Genomic DNA, 18,551 nt, shown 5'->3' on the forward strand with positions numbered 1-18,551 from the left:
GTTACCTTTTGCTTTCACCGGGCATCGCCAGATACAGAAGGGCAACACAAATCTTCCTTTATTATGTTCTTTCTTGTGATATTTGTGCTTGTAATTACGAACATTTTTTATAACTAAAATGGGATTTGATTTTTAAATAGTACCCTTTCCTTTTGCAACCTGGTTAAATGCTTGTTTGTTAAAAAGTTGACTAGGCTTCGCTTTAAGCTAATTTTTAAAATAATTAATCCCTTTACACCTTTAATTCTTCTGTAGGGAGAGGGTCATTGCAGCAGCATAAGCAAGGGCTCTGCCTCTCCTAAAAAGGTGACTTTGGGAAGTAATTTAATTTTTCTAAATCATATTTTCATCTTATGGAACTTGGAAAAAACCCCACCAATCTACAATATATGCTGTGATAACGTTCTTCACTGATATAGGCAAACACTTAAAATATGTTTTCCATCATATCTCAGAGTCTTACACTGCTCATCTCTAAAGCTTTAACTTTGAAGTTCTATTTGCTATTCAGAAAGATACTTCATCTGATTAGGTAATAAAAATTAACTGGATACAAGTCTGTCTCCATCTATAGAAAAATATGCAGGGATCCCACTTTGATTCTTTCTCTTTGCTAATGTGTCCACATTTGAGGTGCCTAACACTAGCCAATAATGCAGCTTTGTGAAATTTAGAAAAAGATCCTCCTTCTGGGTGAACAATTAAAAAGATGTATCTTCTGGTGCTGAAACTAAGGCTGTAACCTCAAGAACTACATTTAGCAGTTTTAACAGTACCATAAAGGAATCTTAAGTCTGGTTTGTATGTTTCATTCCCACTAAGACGAATTGACTTTGGTACCTTCAGAACTTGGACACCAATCCTACTTCTCATATAACCCCTTTCCATATGTAATTGTTTATAGAAATCCCATGAGCGTTAGACTCCCTGTTTGCCAAGAATATCACAGCCATCTGTTAAAAGCAAACATACAATCTAGGTTCTAACTAGACTCACAGATCACAGAACTGGAGAGAGGCAGCATAGGAGCTTTGGGTCGTGTCTATAGGCTAGTTCCTTCCTACCATCCTTGACACAAACATTCATAATCATAGGGCTGACCTTGGGAATACAGATAACAGGAGGACACAGTTCCTATCCTCAGGAGCTTTACATGGGGTGGTAGACTTCTGAACAAATAAATACAATAAAGTAGGATATTGTTGACCACATTACACATTACTAAAATCTCTCATGTACTGAAAATTCTTTAAAATAATCAAGACTAGTTTTAGTTTCAATTTCAGTACTAAGACTTAGGTTTTTATTAGAAAAGAAAATATTTTTATTTCTATTTTACAAATATTGGCTACAGTATAAACCATTAGTAAGACTTCTCAGGGTAGAGACAGAAAAAGACAAGAATCTAGCTCCAGCATCTAGCCACCTGACCACCTCTGGTCATATTTTAGGAAGACATGTTCTAGAAGAATGTATCCCTTTTAAAGACAAAGCAAAACAATATGAAACAACAAATAGCTTTAGTGGAATATCTGCATAAAGGATTAAAGAAGAGGTTGAAAAAGGACTTTGAATCCCCTTCAGTTATCCCATCTCACCACCTTGCTCTTAAGAAAATAAGGAAAGACAAAGGGTAAGAGGTTTAAAGAACATCTTGGAAGTTTCTCCTAATTTGAAATATAATGAAATTCAACCACTAAAAAAAAAAAGTACACATCATTCTACTGAAAGCTACCTCCTTCAGGCCCTAGGTTGTTTTGTTTTAAACATACCCACCCATACACATTATATATATGTATGTGTGTATATATGTATGTATGTATGTATATTTATACACATCTATATAACATACACATATATGTACATATAGAACACACACACATACATAAGCATATACATCACTCAAATTTGTGCATTAAACTGAAAGAGGCTTGCAAAGAGCAGTCTGTAGCTAAAAATTATGAGGCATAGTATCTACATAGAATGATATTGTAGTCCCCATAAAACACGCTAAAAATCTCTTCATTTACTTACATGTTTTGGGTCTTTGGAATCCACACTATCTATAGCTATTTGCAGGTCCTTAATCTCCTCCTGCTTTTCAGCAATTTCTTGTCTTTGCTTTTCCATCTGCATTTCCAGATCCAGAGCTTCTTGGCGTAATTTATTTAGAAGTTGTATCCTACCACTCAACTGCTTGAAAAGAAGGTCTTTTTCTGCTTCTGAAATCTAATTCCCCACACCCCAAAACACAATTAACATAGGATAGCAACACTGATTGACAAGTTTGAAGAAAACTTCTATAATTTAAAAAAGGTATTCTATGTTCTATCAGCTTTTTTAAATAAAAATAAAATATAGGAATTTTCTAGGTATTCTATTCATATCTTACACTTTTATACTAATTATATGTAGAAAATCTTATAGAAATTTATGAAAACCAATAATTTAAGAGCAAGAAGAAATGAAATTGTCATTCTAATAAAAGCAACTTACAATTTATTAATAATAACCATGATGTTAATGGTAGCTGACATTATAGAGTGTTTACTTTTATAATTAGCATGTCAAACAAATTAACAGTGGAATGAAAAATTTAGGTTTATATTTATTCATTTAAAATATCTTTTTTCAAGCATTTTATAAACATCCATTTATTTTAAAATTATGTATATTATTTACATATATATCAAACTTTAGCCAATGCTATTATAAAACATTATTTAATCATTAAAATAATTCTTAATAGCTCACTCCACCTCCTCTCCCATTTTCAATTCATCTTCAAGTCATATCAGTTCTACTTCCAAATATTATCTAGAATCAGTCTGCTTTCTCTCCATGTCCACCATCACCATCCTAGTCCAAGCCATTATCATCTCTTGCCTATGCTAAACAATAGCCTCCTAATAGATGCACACATCTCCATTCTTTCTCACCCACTTCACTCTCATGCAGTAGCCAGGGTGACCTCATAAAAATAAAAATAGGATAAGCTACTCTACCACTAAAGACCTTCAAAAGTTTCCCATTAAATTCGGAATAAAACGCAACCCCCCTAAAATGGCCTATGAAACCTGGCATGATCTTCAGCCTCATTTTCCATTACACTCTCCCTCACTGTGCAGAGCAATCTTTAGCCTGAAGGTCACTGTACCCACTGTCACCTCTGCCTGGAATACTCTATCTCCTAACTCTGCCTCACTGGGTCTCAGCCTAAATGACACTTCCTCAGAGATGGCTTTCTGGATCCCTGCAATCTAAATTATATCCTTTTTATTGCTCCTCCTAATTTTCTATTTTTTTCCCCACAGCTCTTGTGTTGCTTCTGTGTTTCTTTTTTACTTGCTTATTGCCTATTTCTGTCCATGAAGGAGGGACACAGATCTGTTTTGCTCATTACTCAGGAACCAGCCTAGTCAGTGACTTGACATATAGTATAATAAACTTGAATCAATTTCTAGTTACAATATAATTTGGAAGTAATAATACAGTATATATTTTAAAAGAACCTAAAATTTGGATTTCACATTCTTGTTCTTTCTACTATGGTATAAATACATTTACAATTGTTAAGTTTGAAATACTGATTTTTAAGAGTTGCAAGTAACTAAAACCTTTTACATACTTAAAAACTAAAATGTCAAAATACTACCCTTTTCTGAATTTTCTCCCTGTGCAATTACATCATGTGTTTTAAGTGCTTACTTCTTTATGACACACTTTGGTAATTTCTGAGAGTGTATCACTTCCACCCTTTGTACACCATATTTCACATTATTTACATTTTTGCTGCTTGTATTCAATAATGTTCATGGTACATAGTAGAGATGTCTTCTGGCTCTTAATCTAGGTTCCAGGACCTTAAAAGTGGAAGTGCTTAATTAAATTAGAAGCAATATATCAGGAAGCAGCAACTTTTCTGGGTAAAGTAGATACTTTCAAAATAGGGTAAACTGAACACATCTTTTACATAAATTATAAGTAGTTTATTTCTACACACTTTATAAAACACTAATAGAATGTCATCATGAATGGAAGGAAAACACAATTGGAAAATGCTAGAACCATATTTGACTCTGAAATTTGTTATTCCACAATGAAGTAGGCAGTACTGATTGAAAAGGTGTTTTACATGGTTATAAAGGGAGAAAACACAACTTCATGTTTTACATTTCCTCTTAGCATTTATTGCTGCTTTGCCTTTACATACTTTTTTAAGTTGTATTGCTTGTTCCAGTTGTTTAAATTCTTCAGTAGCTCTTAAAATTTGTTTTTCTGCCTTTTCTATTTCATCCTGCAGTTCTGATAGTCGAGTTTGTGCTGCAATTTAAAAACCATGCACACAAACACAAGAAAAATAATTCTCAAATTTCTACTAGATTTTTTTTCTCAGCAATAACCTCCCCACCCCACCCCCATTAAATTCTGTCATTATAGGGCACAGAAATTTTAAAAAGTAATTTCTTTTAATAGTTTTCCTTTCTATAAGTCAATCTCTAGAACAGTTTCATGATATGCCATAGAACTATAACTGATCCTTTTATTTGTAAACTTCTTAACATAAAAGGGGCTTTACTTGATACTTCAATACAAAAGAACTCTTTTGAGAGAACAAATGTTTTATTGGTAAATATGCACTTATATGTTACTAACTTATAATTACGTTCAAGCCATTAAAAGGAAAGTGTTGGAGGTAAATTCTTTATGATAGGACTCAATATCAAGAAATTAACTACAAACAGTCTCTCCTAGCTGGGGGTGACCTTAAGTCAATTACTTTCTACCATAAATTTCCCATTTCTTTTTCTCTCCCTCCCTGCCTTCTATAAAACTATGAGCCCCTTGAAGCTAACCTACACATATATGTGACTTAGTTTTGCTTTTGCCCTCTGTAGCCTTGCACATATTATGTGCAGATACAGACATCTCAAGTCTCTTTTTTCTATTCTCCAAGTTGTCGACTAGCCTTCCATGTTTTCCATTTAGCTGCTGCTACCAAGGGAAGATGGACTGCTAATCGGATTGATGAGGACCCAACAATGGGCCAAGATGACTGGTGGGATGCATGAACTCAGGTCTGCTTTCTCCTTCTTCCATATCCATGTAGCTGAGGGGGTAAGAGGATTCAAAGTCATCATTGGCAGGGTCTCTAAGGGCCCTGGATTGACTTCTTCTTCTCTGTGACTTTCCAGGAGGTGGTAAAATCCCTTGAATTAGATGTTTTGGGGAGGTAGGGTAGAAGGCTGAGGAGGTGGAGTGTGGGTCAGGTTGTGAATAGTCAAGCGCCACCTTAGGCCCAAGTTTAAAGAGTGTACTGATCCAGCTTATCCAAAGCACTGACTTGGGGTCTGGCTACATGCATAGTGGTCAATAAAGTGGTACTTTACTTCCTCCAATCATTACTCATTATTTCTTCGAATGTATAGCTCCAATGGTGAAAAAGACCTGCTGATGGGACAAGATTAAAGCATTCTTGGATCCCCGGACATGTGGCCATACTGCCATCAAAATACTGTCAAAAATCCCATTCTTAACCATAACAAGAATCATAAAAAACAATCTGCTCAATGAATCAATACTTTCTAGACTTTCATGTAAACAAAAATGCATGTTTAATTTAAAGAATAATAAAACAAAATTTGCCTATATATTCAATCTTTTTATATTTTTAAAGAATTTAACTTTTTCTAACCTGTGTTTATTTTTTTCTCTTCATCTTCTGGTTGTAAGTCGAGTGGTGCATGGGCTCGCAAGTTCACATGCTCATTTCTAGGTTGTTCTCCTGGCTCCATCTTCTTGATCTCCGTTGGCTGGGCATTATTTACAATGTAACTCTCTGTGATGAACATATTTCTCTTGTATCTGGATTTGCCAATGTAAGGGCTTTCATCTGGGGTTTTATCAAATTCAACATACTAAGAACAAAATAAATTAGTGATATTTATTTTATTAGTGAAGAACATATCACAGAATTGCCTAAATATTAATCCTACCTACCTACAAGTTGAAAAAGATTTATCATTCTTTTATCGTATTCTTAATATGCCAAAATGGAACTAGAACAAAAAATGGTCTCAAAGGATGCCTCCTCCTATCCCTAAAGAGTGAGTGTGGATTCACTCATTAAAGAACTGCCCACAGTTATGTGATTTTTAGCACTGTTTAATCTTTCAAATAAGAAATCTAGGTGCTTTATTTTGGTTTCTTGACTGAACCTCAGTCTAAAAAATTTTAATAAATGGAATCTTTTTACTGGGCCTTAGATGTTAAGCAGTTCCTCTGTTGCAGTGGCACTTATGGCATTTGTACAAATAATGGTTGACTAATACTGAACTCAGTGAGTACTGAACAATGTAGGAGATGGCTATATTCCATGGTCACTGAAGCAGGCAGTGTATTATTTCTGGAAGTTTGGATTTAAGGGAGCTGGTCAACCATCCTCTTGAGCTAAGTAACAGAGTGCTAGCCAGCTGCTGTGGGTTATGGATATGGATAAGGGCAAAGATTCTCCTGGGGCTTTTTACCTCTTCTGTACACTGCTCTAACTTATTGAGCTAAATAATTCACAGATTCAACCAAAATACATTTACTCTGCTGATGCCCTCATAACAAGAAAGTGGAGTGGTTATTGATAAAATCTCTTGAATGTTTCTATCACCCACCCTCCCCTGCCCTACTCTGTGCTGGCTGTAACTCTGGTTACTAAAAAATTGTAGTAACTCACCTCTGATGGATAATAGTTTAGTGGTTCAAATTTAGCATCAATTTTATAAAAAGCCAATTCCTGTTCGAGTTCATACTGTTTCTGACATGCTCGTGTTAGTTCCATGGTCTTCTGTTTCAGCTATTGGCCCAATTTGATATGAAACAAGATACAGTGTAAGTTGTAAGTATAAAGGTACAATGGTATGGCACGTTATAATCATAACTAATAATTATTGTTTTAAACCCCACAGCAAATAGCACATCATTCAGAGCATTTTATCTTAATTCTAAAGTATTATAAAGAAATACAAAAGTAATGTTTCATAAGAGATCACATAAAAGACCTTTGAAGTTTATATGCTATTTCAAGATATACTGAATAAAGATTTTAGAAATATTTTAATCTTGCTTCATCCAAACATGAAAATAACTCTGTATCAATTATTTTGAAAGTAACTAGTCTGCTAAGTACCTGCTTCCTGAATTCCCAGTAATTAGCACTAACTTATTTAACTTATCCTGAAATCTTAATGATAGTTTCAAATTATGGATGGAAATTATATTTGACATTAATTACAAAGGAATCAGAAGGAGGAGTGAGAAGGATAAAAGTAAGAGACCAGCTTCAGTTGTAGTACTGTTGCTATAGTATTTTGGCTGATGGCATCTCAGTCTCCAGAACATTATTCTTTGTAATAGAGGTTAAGGGATGTGAAAAAACTCAATCAGTTCCAAATCTGTAATATTACACTTTTAATAAAGTAATTCTACTATAACTACAAATTTTTAGTTATTCTTAAAATTTCTGTAGCTAGAAGAAAAAAGGCTATCCAATCTAATTCTCTTGAGTTCGTAAGTGAAAAAATTGAGCCCCAGATTGGTAAATTGACTTGCTAAAACTTACATACTAGATTAGTGGCAGAACCTAAGTATTTTATTAACTACCAGCACCAGCTCCTTTTTTACTAAACCTACCTTTCAGTTCATTTCAAAGGTCCACTAAGTGATTTTTACCTTTTCCCCTAGTGTCTGATAATAGATACCAGACAAAAAACATGCAGAAAAACATAACTATAAAATGCAAGCTGAAGAGAACATAAACAAACATGAGTATTTTATAAGGTCCAGGAAATCAAAGTCGTGCATGATTTAGCTTACAGTCACCTCCTATTATCCATCCAAGTAGAAGTAATGCTAACCTGGATAACAGGTAATCTTGATCAAGTACTCACTGTATGCAACACAGTATGCTAAGCATTCTACATGTGCTGTCTCACTGAATCTTCGTAACTGTCCTTGAGATGATAAAATGGGCACGAGAGGTTAAATAACATGCCCAATTGAACAGCTGGTAGTGGAAGAGGCAGAAATCAATTTCAAGTCTCCTGATTCCAAATTCAACACTCTGTCTACTCTATTATACTGTCTTCAATGTCCTTCTGTAGGGTATCTAACATATGACTCACACCGATGCTTCCACTAAATGCTCATAAGTCTCTGAGTCTCAAGAAAGCAAATGACAACCAACAGTGTCTACTAATCTTGGGCTTCTTTCCCCAAAGATCATTGGCAGTAGGGCCAAACAAAGGCAAATGTGATTGGAATCACGAAGAATGTATGGCCTGGTCTCTGCAGGCAAATAATAATAAATACTCTGTGTATCTTAAACTAACTTTGTGGCTTTTATAAAACCAGGCTTAGCATATAGTAAGCAATCAATAAATGCTCATTGAAAAAATACACAAATGAGAGCAAATCAGAAGTCAAAGTAGGCTAATTACAGTATTAGCAGTGGATAATCAAGAGTTGACTGTAACTAACATAGTAAACCAATGGTAAAAATGATACAAATTCTTTCTCCCACACTCAAATTCACTGTCCTATGTACATCCACTAAGAAAATTATACAACTGTTGAACCACTATGTTGTATACTTGACACCAATATAATATTGTCTATCAACTATAGTTTGATAAAAATATTGTTTAAAAAACTATACATACACGCACACAAGCACATTTCTCAAGAAGGCAAGACAGTTTCAAAACTTAAAATGAATATTAATACAAGTTATCATGCAAACCATGGAAAACACAGTATGCCATTCAGCCCTTAAGAAACTACCTTTAGGGAAGAATAAAGAATCGGCAGAAAAGGGTCTGTAAGAAACCAAGACAAGGGCTAAAAGGAAAAAGAAGCAAAACAGAGACATCACCTGAAGAACTCTAGAGTTAGGCTGTAATAATACAAACTGTTCTTTGCTGACAACTTACCTTAGAGAAGATATTGTTACTAGTATTTGCATTATTCTTATATGCATACACTTTATCATCATTCTAACCATGAGTTACAGATTTACCACCTTCCATTACTTTGTTTGACTCATGTCAAATTATTTATTACCTCATCAGGTCCTCACAACTCTGTGAGGCTGGCAGGAGAGATAAATCATCCTCATTTTAAAAATGACGAAATGGAGGAACAGGAGTTAAATACTTGTGTAAAGATAAAGTAATATTAATATTAAAGTTAACCAAAGTTAATATTTGTTGGTGGCAGGAGAAGGGGGACTACTGTAGTGTAAAGGGCCACCAGAAGTTTTACTGCAATGTTACTATGTTTTTCTTATAGGTTAATTGACCTACTACATGAGGAAATACTTTATGAAACCAGAAAACATTATACAACTGTAGATGAAATTATCACCAGATAGTTTGCATAAGATAATGGAAAATGTTTTTCAAAGGTAGGCTCCTAGAAAAAGACAAAGAATTCTTTCTTTAACATTGAACAGCCCTTTGGAATAATAAAAGAATAGGCAAAACAATATGAATATAAAGAAGAAATAAAAAATAGCTAATAAATACATATGCAATACTCAACTCTCCAACAACTAAAAAAAAGAGGAACTAAAGCAACAAGAGTAAATTTTTAAAATCTTGTTTACAAAATAATTCAAGTTCAAAATAATATCAAGTGGGGAATTAGACCCTTTCATTCACTGCTTAAGAAGTGTAAAAGCAGTTATAAGCTTTCTTAAGACTGCATTAATGTTTATCAAAATTTAAATGAAAATTATATAGTAATTTCACTTGTAGTGATTTGTACTAAAGGATTACTAGTATCAGTACAGGTGTGTATATATATACACACACACACACACAAAGATGTTCTCTGTAGTATTTTTTCTAATAATAAGCAACCTAAATATTCATCAATAAAAGCATGCTAAATAAATTATGGAGGATTCATGTAATGGAACACAATACAGACTTTGAAAAGAATAAGGAAGATTTATGTGTATGTGCATATATATGTGTGTTCACATGTGTTTGCATGTGTGTGTATTTTTTTAACTTGGAGAGGTGTCCATGACATACTGTTTTGTAAAAAATAAGGAGAATTTTAAAAAATAGTAAGATTTTTTAAATCATAAAAATAATAAAAGATACATATTTAATTACATATGCATTATGTAATTATTTGCATTATGTAATTACATGTATATTGTATAAGTATAGAAAATAAAAAGGACATCTATTACCATCCAGTAAATGGGATAGAGACTTTCATTTTCTACTATATACATTTGTGTTGTTAAAATTCATTACAATAAACATATATTAACTTTACATATGAGTGTGATTATTTTTAAATGGCTAATAATAAAAATAACATAATGATACAAATAGCACAGTCTGTCTTCTAACCAAAAATGTTACCAAAAAAATTAAAAATGAGCAAAATTTGTTGACAATTTATGAAACATTTATTTACAACACAAACATATTAACATCATTATAAATAAACAAAAGAGAAAACTAGGCAACTATAATAACCCTAATTGGGGGATAGCAGAGACTCATAAGATACATTTGCCAAGGTTTTCAATATGTTGTCTAACGTGCACTAGGGAGGCAGCATGTAGAAATTATAAAGCTCCTTTTTCTTAGTAATAAAAGATGGATTCTGTATTATAAAAAAGATCATTAACTCTGGAAAATGTATTAAATGTTCACAAGTATCAAGTGATAGCATAGAAAGTACTGATTTTTATATTTGTATTTTAAATATAAATGTTAAGTGATAGCATAAAATAAAATTGATTATCATTTAAGTCTTCAGTGATTTAATTACTCAATAATCCACTCCACCTTATTATGGAATGGAGAACAACAGAAGTATATATAATATAAAACTAATGATAATTATCAGATTCATAACATCATATATAATATGTCTTCAAAAAACAGTCAACATATTTGAAAACTACCTTCAAATAAGAGGCATATGAAGGAACCCACAAATGTTCTGAATATTTGACTAACAGAGCTGGGGAAGCTGCCCTGTTTTTCATCATGCTCCCCTGGTATAAATTATCTTTTTTCTCAAGCAAAGAAGAGTTCAAAAAGGAGGTAGTTAAGCATTCAGATTTCAAGTAACAATTTCCTCTTGCTAAAAAATTTAAGTGCTTAAGCAGAATTCTTATCAATTAATCATTATTAAGTCAGGATGCCTATCTTGAAAGGGGGATATAAAAATAAAAATAAACTGCATCTAGGATTCTATTAGTTATATGAAAAATATAACTCTCTAAGTTAAGCATAGATAAAAAAAAAAGAATTGTCAAAAGAAAAAAAAAAAGAGAGTACCAATACCTATTTTTTTCCTTCAATGAAAGTAGCCTAATAATTTTACAGAATCAGATTCTCTGAGCTGAAAGGCCAGTTAAGGTCATTTAGTCCATATCCCTGCCCAGTATTTTTTATCTTTTCCCCTAATCCTGAGCATATGCCTTGATAGCAAACACATTCTGGACTTACCACATTTCATCTCACGACAGCTATTAGAAATTTCTTTATTACCAAATGAAAAACTGCTTTCCTACAATTCTATTTGCCATTTCTTAATCTTAGTTCACGGGACCTTAGTCAACAACTCTAGTTCCTCTTCCATGAAACAGTCCTTTTACTCTCTGAAGGCAATCATCATAGCTTGCTGGGTCTCCTGTCTCCAGCCAGCACATCCCTGTTGCTTTGGCCATTCCTCACAGGACATGGTCTCAAGACCTTTGAAGTCTCTGGGTCAGATACCTTCTGATCATACACTATATCTGGTCTGTCTAAATCTTTCTCTTTTAAAGTATCTTTTCTTCCTATTTCAACCATAAAGCCAAATTATATAAAATTTAAACATGATATATATGCATAAATGGCAATTTGAAAATGCTCTATATATAATTCTCTCCTCAGAAATAATTACTGTCAAGAGTCTGGTACATATTCTATAATATTTCCCTACACATACTTACACAGGATATAACTTGATACAGTTTTACAGCTTGCTTGTCTTCACATAGCAATATGCATTAGATATCCTTCCATATCAGGACACATAACTCTAGCTCATTTTAATAATAACATGATTACTCTACCCTATGGCTATCCACAGGGGGACATTTAGTTATTGTCAGTATTTTGCTAATATAAACAATAGTGCAGTGAATGTCCCTTTGTAGGACAGTATGTAGTACATATGTGTACTTGTATATATGTAAGCAGGTACATATAAACATCTTCTTGCTACCATTTATACAGTATATATTAGAAATACAGATTACACATAACTATTATATAATAAATATTGCATAATAAATAATATTATATGTATTTCCAATATATAGGACATGGCATATGTCCACTTACATTTGGATAATTTTGCCAAATTACCTTCTAAAAGTTTTGCCAATGTAGTTTCACCAACAATGTTGTAAAAAAAAGATACAAATATCTAGGGGCAGTCAGATCACAGTGTGGGACTTCCTCCTTCTCCTCTGTTCTGGATACCATACTTCAAAGAATGAAGCCCAAGATACTATCTTTCTTGCACAACTACAACTTGTAAAACCTTTTATACATAATTCTGTCAAACCACATCTTTCCCATTCTATGGTCAGGAAGTTGTGTTTTTAGACCCAAGGACAAAGAATTCTCTATTTCAGGAGGATAGAGTCAAAGCAATATAAAATACGGACTTACCAATTCATTTTTTGTGTTTAGATTACTCTCTAGTTCCTTACAGCTCTGTTTTTGTAACATGGCCTCCTCTTTTAATGATCTGTTCAATTTGTCTTGATTTTTAATTTCCTCGAGGAACTTCGTTTGTTTGCTCTTAAGCTCTTCAGTTTCCATCATCTTCTTTTCCAGGTCTCTTTCCAGTCTTTCTACCTCTTCTGCCAATGCACATTTTTTTTTAAATATATACAGGCATACCTCGTTTTATGGAGCTTTGCAGATACTACATTTTTTTCAAACTGAAGATTTGTGGCAACCCTGTATCAAGCAACTCTTTTGGCACCATTTTTCCAACAGCATTTGCTCACATCTTGTCTGATCATATTTTGATAATTCTCACAATGGTAATACAAATTTAATAGTTTATTGATCATTATATTTTCTACCTGAAGGTAAGAATATTTTCAAATACTAGCAAAAGAAGTCTTAAAGTAGTATAAATACAACTCTACTTAAAAAATTATTCACTATGGTTTTGGGAAAGATTTTCTTGAGCTTACAGTGATTTATGTTAAGAAGTAAGAAGGCATTATCATTGGGATAACAATTTTAAAAGACGACACTTAACTTCCAAATATTCAGCTCAATTAGTTTGTTGATAAATGAGGTTTTTTTCCAGGTCTTCTATAAAAAACATGTAATATTTTATTTGATATTAGTAATTATATTTTAAAGGATGTTGCAAGTATGTTTGCAAAATACTATGAAGTATCTTATGAATCCTTCAATGGCTTCCTATTATGCTTAGGATAGGATCCAAAAAGCTTACATGAAGGACTGACAAGGCTTTTCATGACTTGGTCCCAAACCTCCCTCTCCAGCCTCATTTTGAAGCACACCCCACTGCAGCCTTTCTGAAATGACTCCACTGCTTCAGATTTGTGATGATGCTTCTCACCTGCAGGCTTTTATTAACACCTTCTGCCTGGAACTGTCTTCCTCTATCTTCTTCTGGCCTATTTTACATCTTTGGTTTCAAAAAAACACTTTGAGAAACCTGTGCTGTCTCTACCTTCATGCTTCTCAGGGATGCTCTCACACCACTCCGCACCTCTGCTGTGGCCCTCGTAACACAGTTGTAAAATGTGATTAAATAGCTTGGCTGTTTGCCTTCCCCACTAAAACTTTGTGAAAGCAGAAACTGCATCTATCTGGATCACCACTGGATCCCAAGAGATCAGTACATTAAAGGTTCCTAATTAATATTCAAAGTCAAGAATAATCATAGTTTAATTATTTTCCTCCACTGTCTATTTAAATGATGACTTTCCTTTGCATTATTATATTTTAATGACTCCAAACCATAAACTTTGGAGTAACAAATGTTGAGTTAGGGGGATCCCAAATTAATAAAAATTTACCATATTTCTTAAGTATTGGATCAAGCCATATGATACTGCTGTTTTTTTAAGTGAAAATGGACTAACGTCAATTTCAAATAGTTGGACACAGGCTCACTTTCTAACACTCTAAAATGGCTATTTCGTACCTTCCTCTTTCTCTTCAAACATCCCATACTCCTATTTTTCTTTCTCAGTTGATGACCTCACATTTCATTGAGAAAACAACCCCACCAGTAGAAACCTCATTTTCCTAATGAAATAGAACTACCCAAATGCACACATCTATCTTCTCTCCCTTCTGATGGAGAAGGCATCCCTCATATCAAGAGATAATATTTCTTTTTTTTCTCTGATCTCATCTTCTTGTCCTCTTAAGGACCAAAAGAACTGAGCCTTTATTTGTCTGTTCACTCCACTCTTAAATATTCTTTGTTTCTCTGATTAATAAACTTTGAGATTTCCTGCATTTGCTTCTGCCCATTTCCTGGCCTGGAAGCTATTGGTCAATTTTTTAAATTTTATTTTAAACTTAAAAAAAAATTTATGTGGTACTAGGGTAGAGAAATTGTGGGAGGATATTTCAAATCTTTACCCTCCTTAACTGTTCTTGTCAAGATCCTCACATGTTGCCAATCTAAGGTACTCCTCTGTGCTCATGCTACTTCAAGTCTCATCAACATCCAACATAGCTAACCGCTTCCTCTCTTGAAATCTTCTTGGGCTTTTGTAACCCACTATTTCCTGGTTTCTCCTACTTTGCTGGCCTGTCTCTCTCAGTTTCCTTAGTTGACTCCCCTTCTTGCTCTTCCCAACCCCTGCCTGAGTAAGCTCATCAATTCTGGTGGAATTAAATATCTTTTTTATGCTGATGACCCTCAAACGTCTATCTCTAGTATAGATATCTTTGAACTCTAGACTCCCATTTCTGATTTTCTTCTTAGCTGTCTTATAGGCATTCTGAATTCTTCCTTTTTTTAATACACAGTATCACCATCCAACCACTACTATTTCAGAAGCTTGGAAATTATCCAGTTCATTAGATCGTGCTGCTGATTCTACCTGCAAAATTGATCCAGTCCACATCCACCACCTAAATACAGGCCACAAACATTTCTAACTTAGATTGTTTCATACCCTCTAAACATGACCCTTTATCTCCCTTTTGCCCTCCTCCAAATCATTCTCTATCCTGAATCAAAAATAATCCTAATAAATAAACTGGATCATGTCACATCCCTGCTTAAAAACTGTCAGTGGCTTTCCACTGTACCTAGAATAAAGTCCAAACTCCAAGACCCTGTACTATCTCACTTCTCCCCATCTCTCTTAACTTTTTCTTACACTATCCTCCAGCCCTACCTATCTTCTTTCTCTCTTAACTCACCAGGGTCTTTATAACCTCACAGTACAAGCTGCTCCCTCTCCCTTAAAAATGCCTCTCTTCACATGGTTAATCCTCCTTTGCCTTTGCCTTCAGCTTAAATGGTACTTCCTCAGCGAGTTATTTCTTTACACCACTTTGCCAAAAAGGGGTTCTCTTCTGTCACATTATGTGACTTGACTTGCTTTTTGTCTGTGTTCTCCACTAGAACACAAGTTGTATGAAGGTCAGTTCCACAGTCTTGCTCACCATTGTATCCTGTGTCAGATACCGTGCCTGGCTCACAGTATATGCTCCATGAATATTTGTTGAATTAATTAATTTGTGATGCCATTTTCCAAGCAATTTTTAACATCATCATAAAGTTATGGCATTAAATGGCATTAAAAATATACTTCAGTATATTTTTCTGGATAACTTTTGAAAATAAATTTCTCTACTCCCAAATTTAGTTTTTTGAAAAACGTCACCTTACCTAAACTGAATCTCTCAAAAGCTTCTTGTCTGTCCTGAGTGGTTACTGGCTGACCTTCCAAACTTTCCAGAGAACGGAGGTGAAAAATGGTAAACTGGAGGTAATGAGGAAGGGTCACAATTGGATTTTCAAGCAGGATCAGAGAAGTCAAATCTTGAAGTGGTTTCAACTTGCTTATATCTTGGAGCTGAAACAATATATAACATTAGTATTGGCATAATTTAATTTAAAGATAATAAACATAACTAAAGGAACTAACAAATCAAGGAAATTGCTATCAAAATGGTAAGGCACCTATTCCAGGAAGCCCCCATTACCCAAAATTAGTTGTGCGATGGGAGGAACAGAAAGTGAGTAGTTGAGTATCTGTAGTATATGAGGGCAATCTTAGGTATTTCTATATACCATTTCATTTATGACTCCTGCCAACAACCTATGATATACATCTTAATTTTGCAGATGAAGAAATTGAGGTTCAAAGAAGTACAATGACTTGCCCAAAGCTTAGAGCTTACAAATGAATGAAACAAGATATGAATTTAAGTCTGTGTAACTCTAAACCTATTGTCTTTTTATTATACTTATTGAGCAAATTAAAAACATAAATGGCTATAAAAACATTCTGGTAAATCTTCAGGTAACAGGTATAACTGATAGTTAAATAGGTATCTGGAGATACACTTTTGAAGTGAAATTTTTATGTTTATCCAAAGAGGGATTTTAAAAGGTTAAGGAACACTACTCCCAACAACCAGTACAAATAAATCTCTCAGAAGTGATTGTGTATTGCTCTTACTGATGCCAGTGTCAAATATAAACTGGGATGAGAAAAATCATACAAAATTCGAAATAATAATAAATATTTACTGAATGATTTTCCTGTTAACATCAGTGGACACTGAGTACTACATAAGAATCAACTAGTTTGAGGAATATTTATGGCAAATTTCAGATTCATGGCTACCTCTTACCATCACCCTACAAGCTCCAAGAGCTCCAAGGTGACACTGTGCAAAGTGCTATAAGGCTTGTGCTCCAAGGTTCTTGGGGTATCATAGTGAAATGGTACAATCACCTTACCAGATAATTATAAAGATGAAATAAGAAAGCACAGACATTGTTAACTCCACAGCATTAAACAAATGTTGTGTTTTACTATTGGGTTTTACTGGTAAAGGTTTAAGGAGTACACCCTTAAGTTATTTAGTGTTTTTAAATTATTAAAGCATTTTCACATCTATCATTTCATCTGAGGGCCATAACACTCCTTAAAAGAGGCAAGGTGGGGGTTGTTTTCTCCAATTTAAACAATGAATTTTAGAGAGGTAAAGGGTTTCTCCGAGGTCACAAAAGGGAAGTCTAAATCTGGATTAAAAGATACAATTTTCATTTCCCATTCTATGATTTATGTTCTTTAAAATAAGCATAATGTTCCAATATTAATATTGACTTAAATAAGTTAACATTTTTACTTAGCAAATGCTTATTGAATACCTAACTGTATAAGTAGCATAAGAAAATTATAAATTATACTTCAAAGAAAAATATACATCATTATCAGATTATGTAAGCCATAACAAATAGGTTCTACTATAAAAAGCTAGTAATTAACCTCTAAGACACCTATAATCAGGATTAATTCACAAGTTTGAAAAAAAAGAACTCTGTCCTAGGCATTCAGTGACCTGGATTCTGGCACAAGTTGTTATGACTTTAGGTAAGAGATTTAACCCCTCTGAGACTTTACTTGAAAAGACTATAGCACCTAACTCTTAATACTATAAAAATAATTCCTACACAATCTCCTTAAAAAGAGTTTTCTGAGGCTCAAGTGAAAAGATAAGAGGAGTAAAAGCTAAGAGGTCAACTCTTAGTTACTATGGAATCATGAAAAACCAGAACTGCCTATCTTTAATTACCACAGAAGATCTTAGGTTATGTCTGAATTTGATATTTGGTCAAAGGACCAGGACCTTAAAAGAAGAAACTCCATTTTTAAAAAACTTAGATTTTAATATTTTCTTTTCAACAAGTCCAAATTTTGAAAAAAATCTGCTACTTTGAGTAACTTACCGATGATATCTTGTTGCCTTTCAGATTGAGGACTTGCAGAGATTTTAACTTCTTCCCTAACCATATGGGAATATGCTCAATTTCATTTCCTGCAAGATTTAGCTTTTGCAAATTACACATATTTTCTATGCCTTCAATTTTGCTGGAAACCAAAAGATAAAATCAAACTTAGTAAGAACAATGATAGCTCTTCCATTATATTTTTAGAACAGCCATGATTTTATGTGGGATTGTGCCCAGGAATCCTACCTATTTTATTATTATACTTTAGGATCCCACATCACAAGAAAGAAGAGTGTGTGGCATTCTCACTAACCACTGTGACGAGGAGTAGGGGGCAGCCAGGGGACAGCTGGAAAGCTCAAGAGCACATACCGTGCTTTGTACCCAGACCTGCACAAGAGCTGTCCCTAACTATTAACTTGTCATCACCCAAAGATTAGCTATGCCAGCAGGATATGGAGGCCATTTTGAGTTTGTGGACCTCCTGCAACAAT

General features: G+C 33.9%; 1 protein-coding gene across 15 annotated transcripts in view; it reads right to left on the reverse strand.

Moving 5' to 3' along the window:
- Nucleotides 1-18,551, reverse strand: part of CNTRL (centriolin) — an 83,365-nt gene that overhangs the window by 50,794 nt on the left and 14,020 nt on the right. For 9 of the 15 annotated variants that reach the window (XR_012126499.1, XR_012126503.1, XM_073225404.1 and 6 more), the window contains exons 5-12: nucleotides 18,055-18,196; nucleotides 15,982-16,168; nucleotides 12,747-12,940; nucleotides 8,833-8,889; nucleotides 6,728-6,847; nucleotides 5,696-5,918; nucleotides 4,214-4,323; nucleotides 2,035-2,229 (exon numbers count right to left, since the gene is read on the reverse strand). Coding sequence is in view for 13 of the 15 variants with exons in the window: in XM_073225404.1 (XP_073081505.1) it covers nucleotides 2,035-2,229; nucleotides 4,214-4,323; nucleotides 5,696-5,918; nucleotides 6,728-6,847; nucleotides 8,833-8,889; nucleotides 12,747-12,940; nucleotides 15,982-16,168; nucleotides 18,055-18,196 (1,228 nt within the window). In the remaining 2 variants the exon portion in view is untranslated. Of the gene's footprint in view, nucleotides 1-2,034; nucleotides 2,230-3,708; nucleotides 4,137-4,213; nucleotides 4,324-5,695; nucleotides 5,919-6,727; nucleotides 6,848-8,832; nucleotides 8,890-12,746; nucleotides 12,941-15,981; nucleotides 16,169-18,054; nucleotides 18,197-18,551 lie in introns of those variants that run through there. The other 6 variants (XM_073225413.1, XM_037022250.2, XM_073225406.1 and 3 more) reach the window with 4 other exon arrangements.

The sequence above is a fragment of the Manis javanica genome, chromosome 2 (assembly GCF_040802235.1).
Source record: "Manis javanica isolate MJ-LG chromosome 2, MJ_LKY, whole genome shotgun sequence".
NCBI classification, from domain to species: domain Eukaryota; kingdom Metazoa; phylum Chordata; class Mammalia; order Pholidota; family Manidae; genus Manis; species Manis javanica.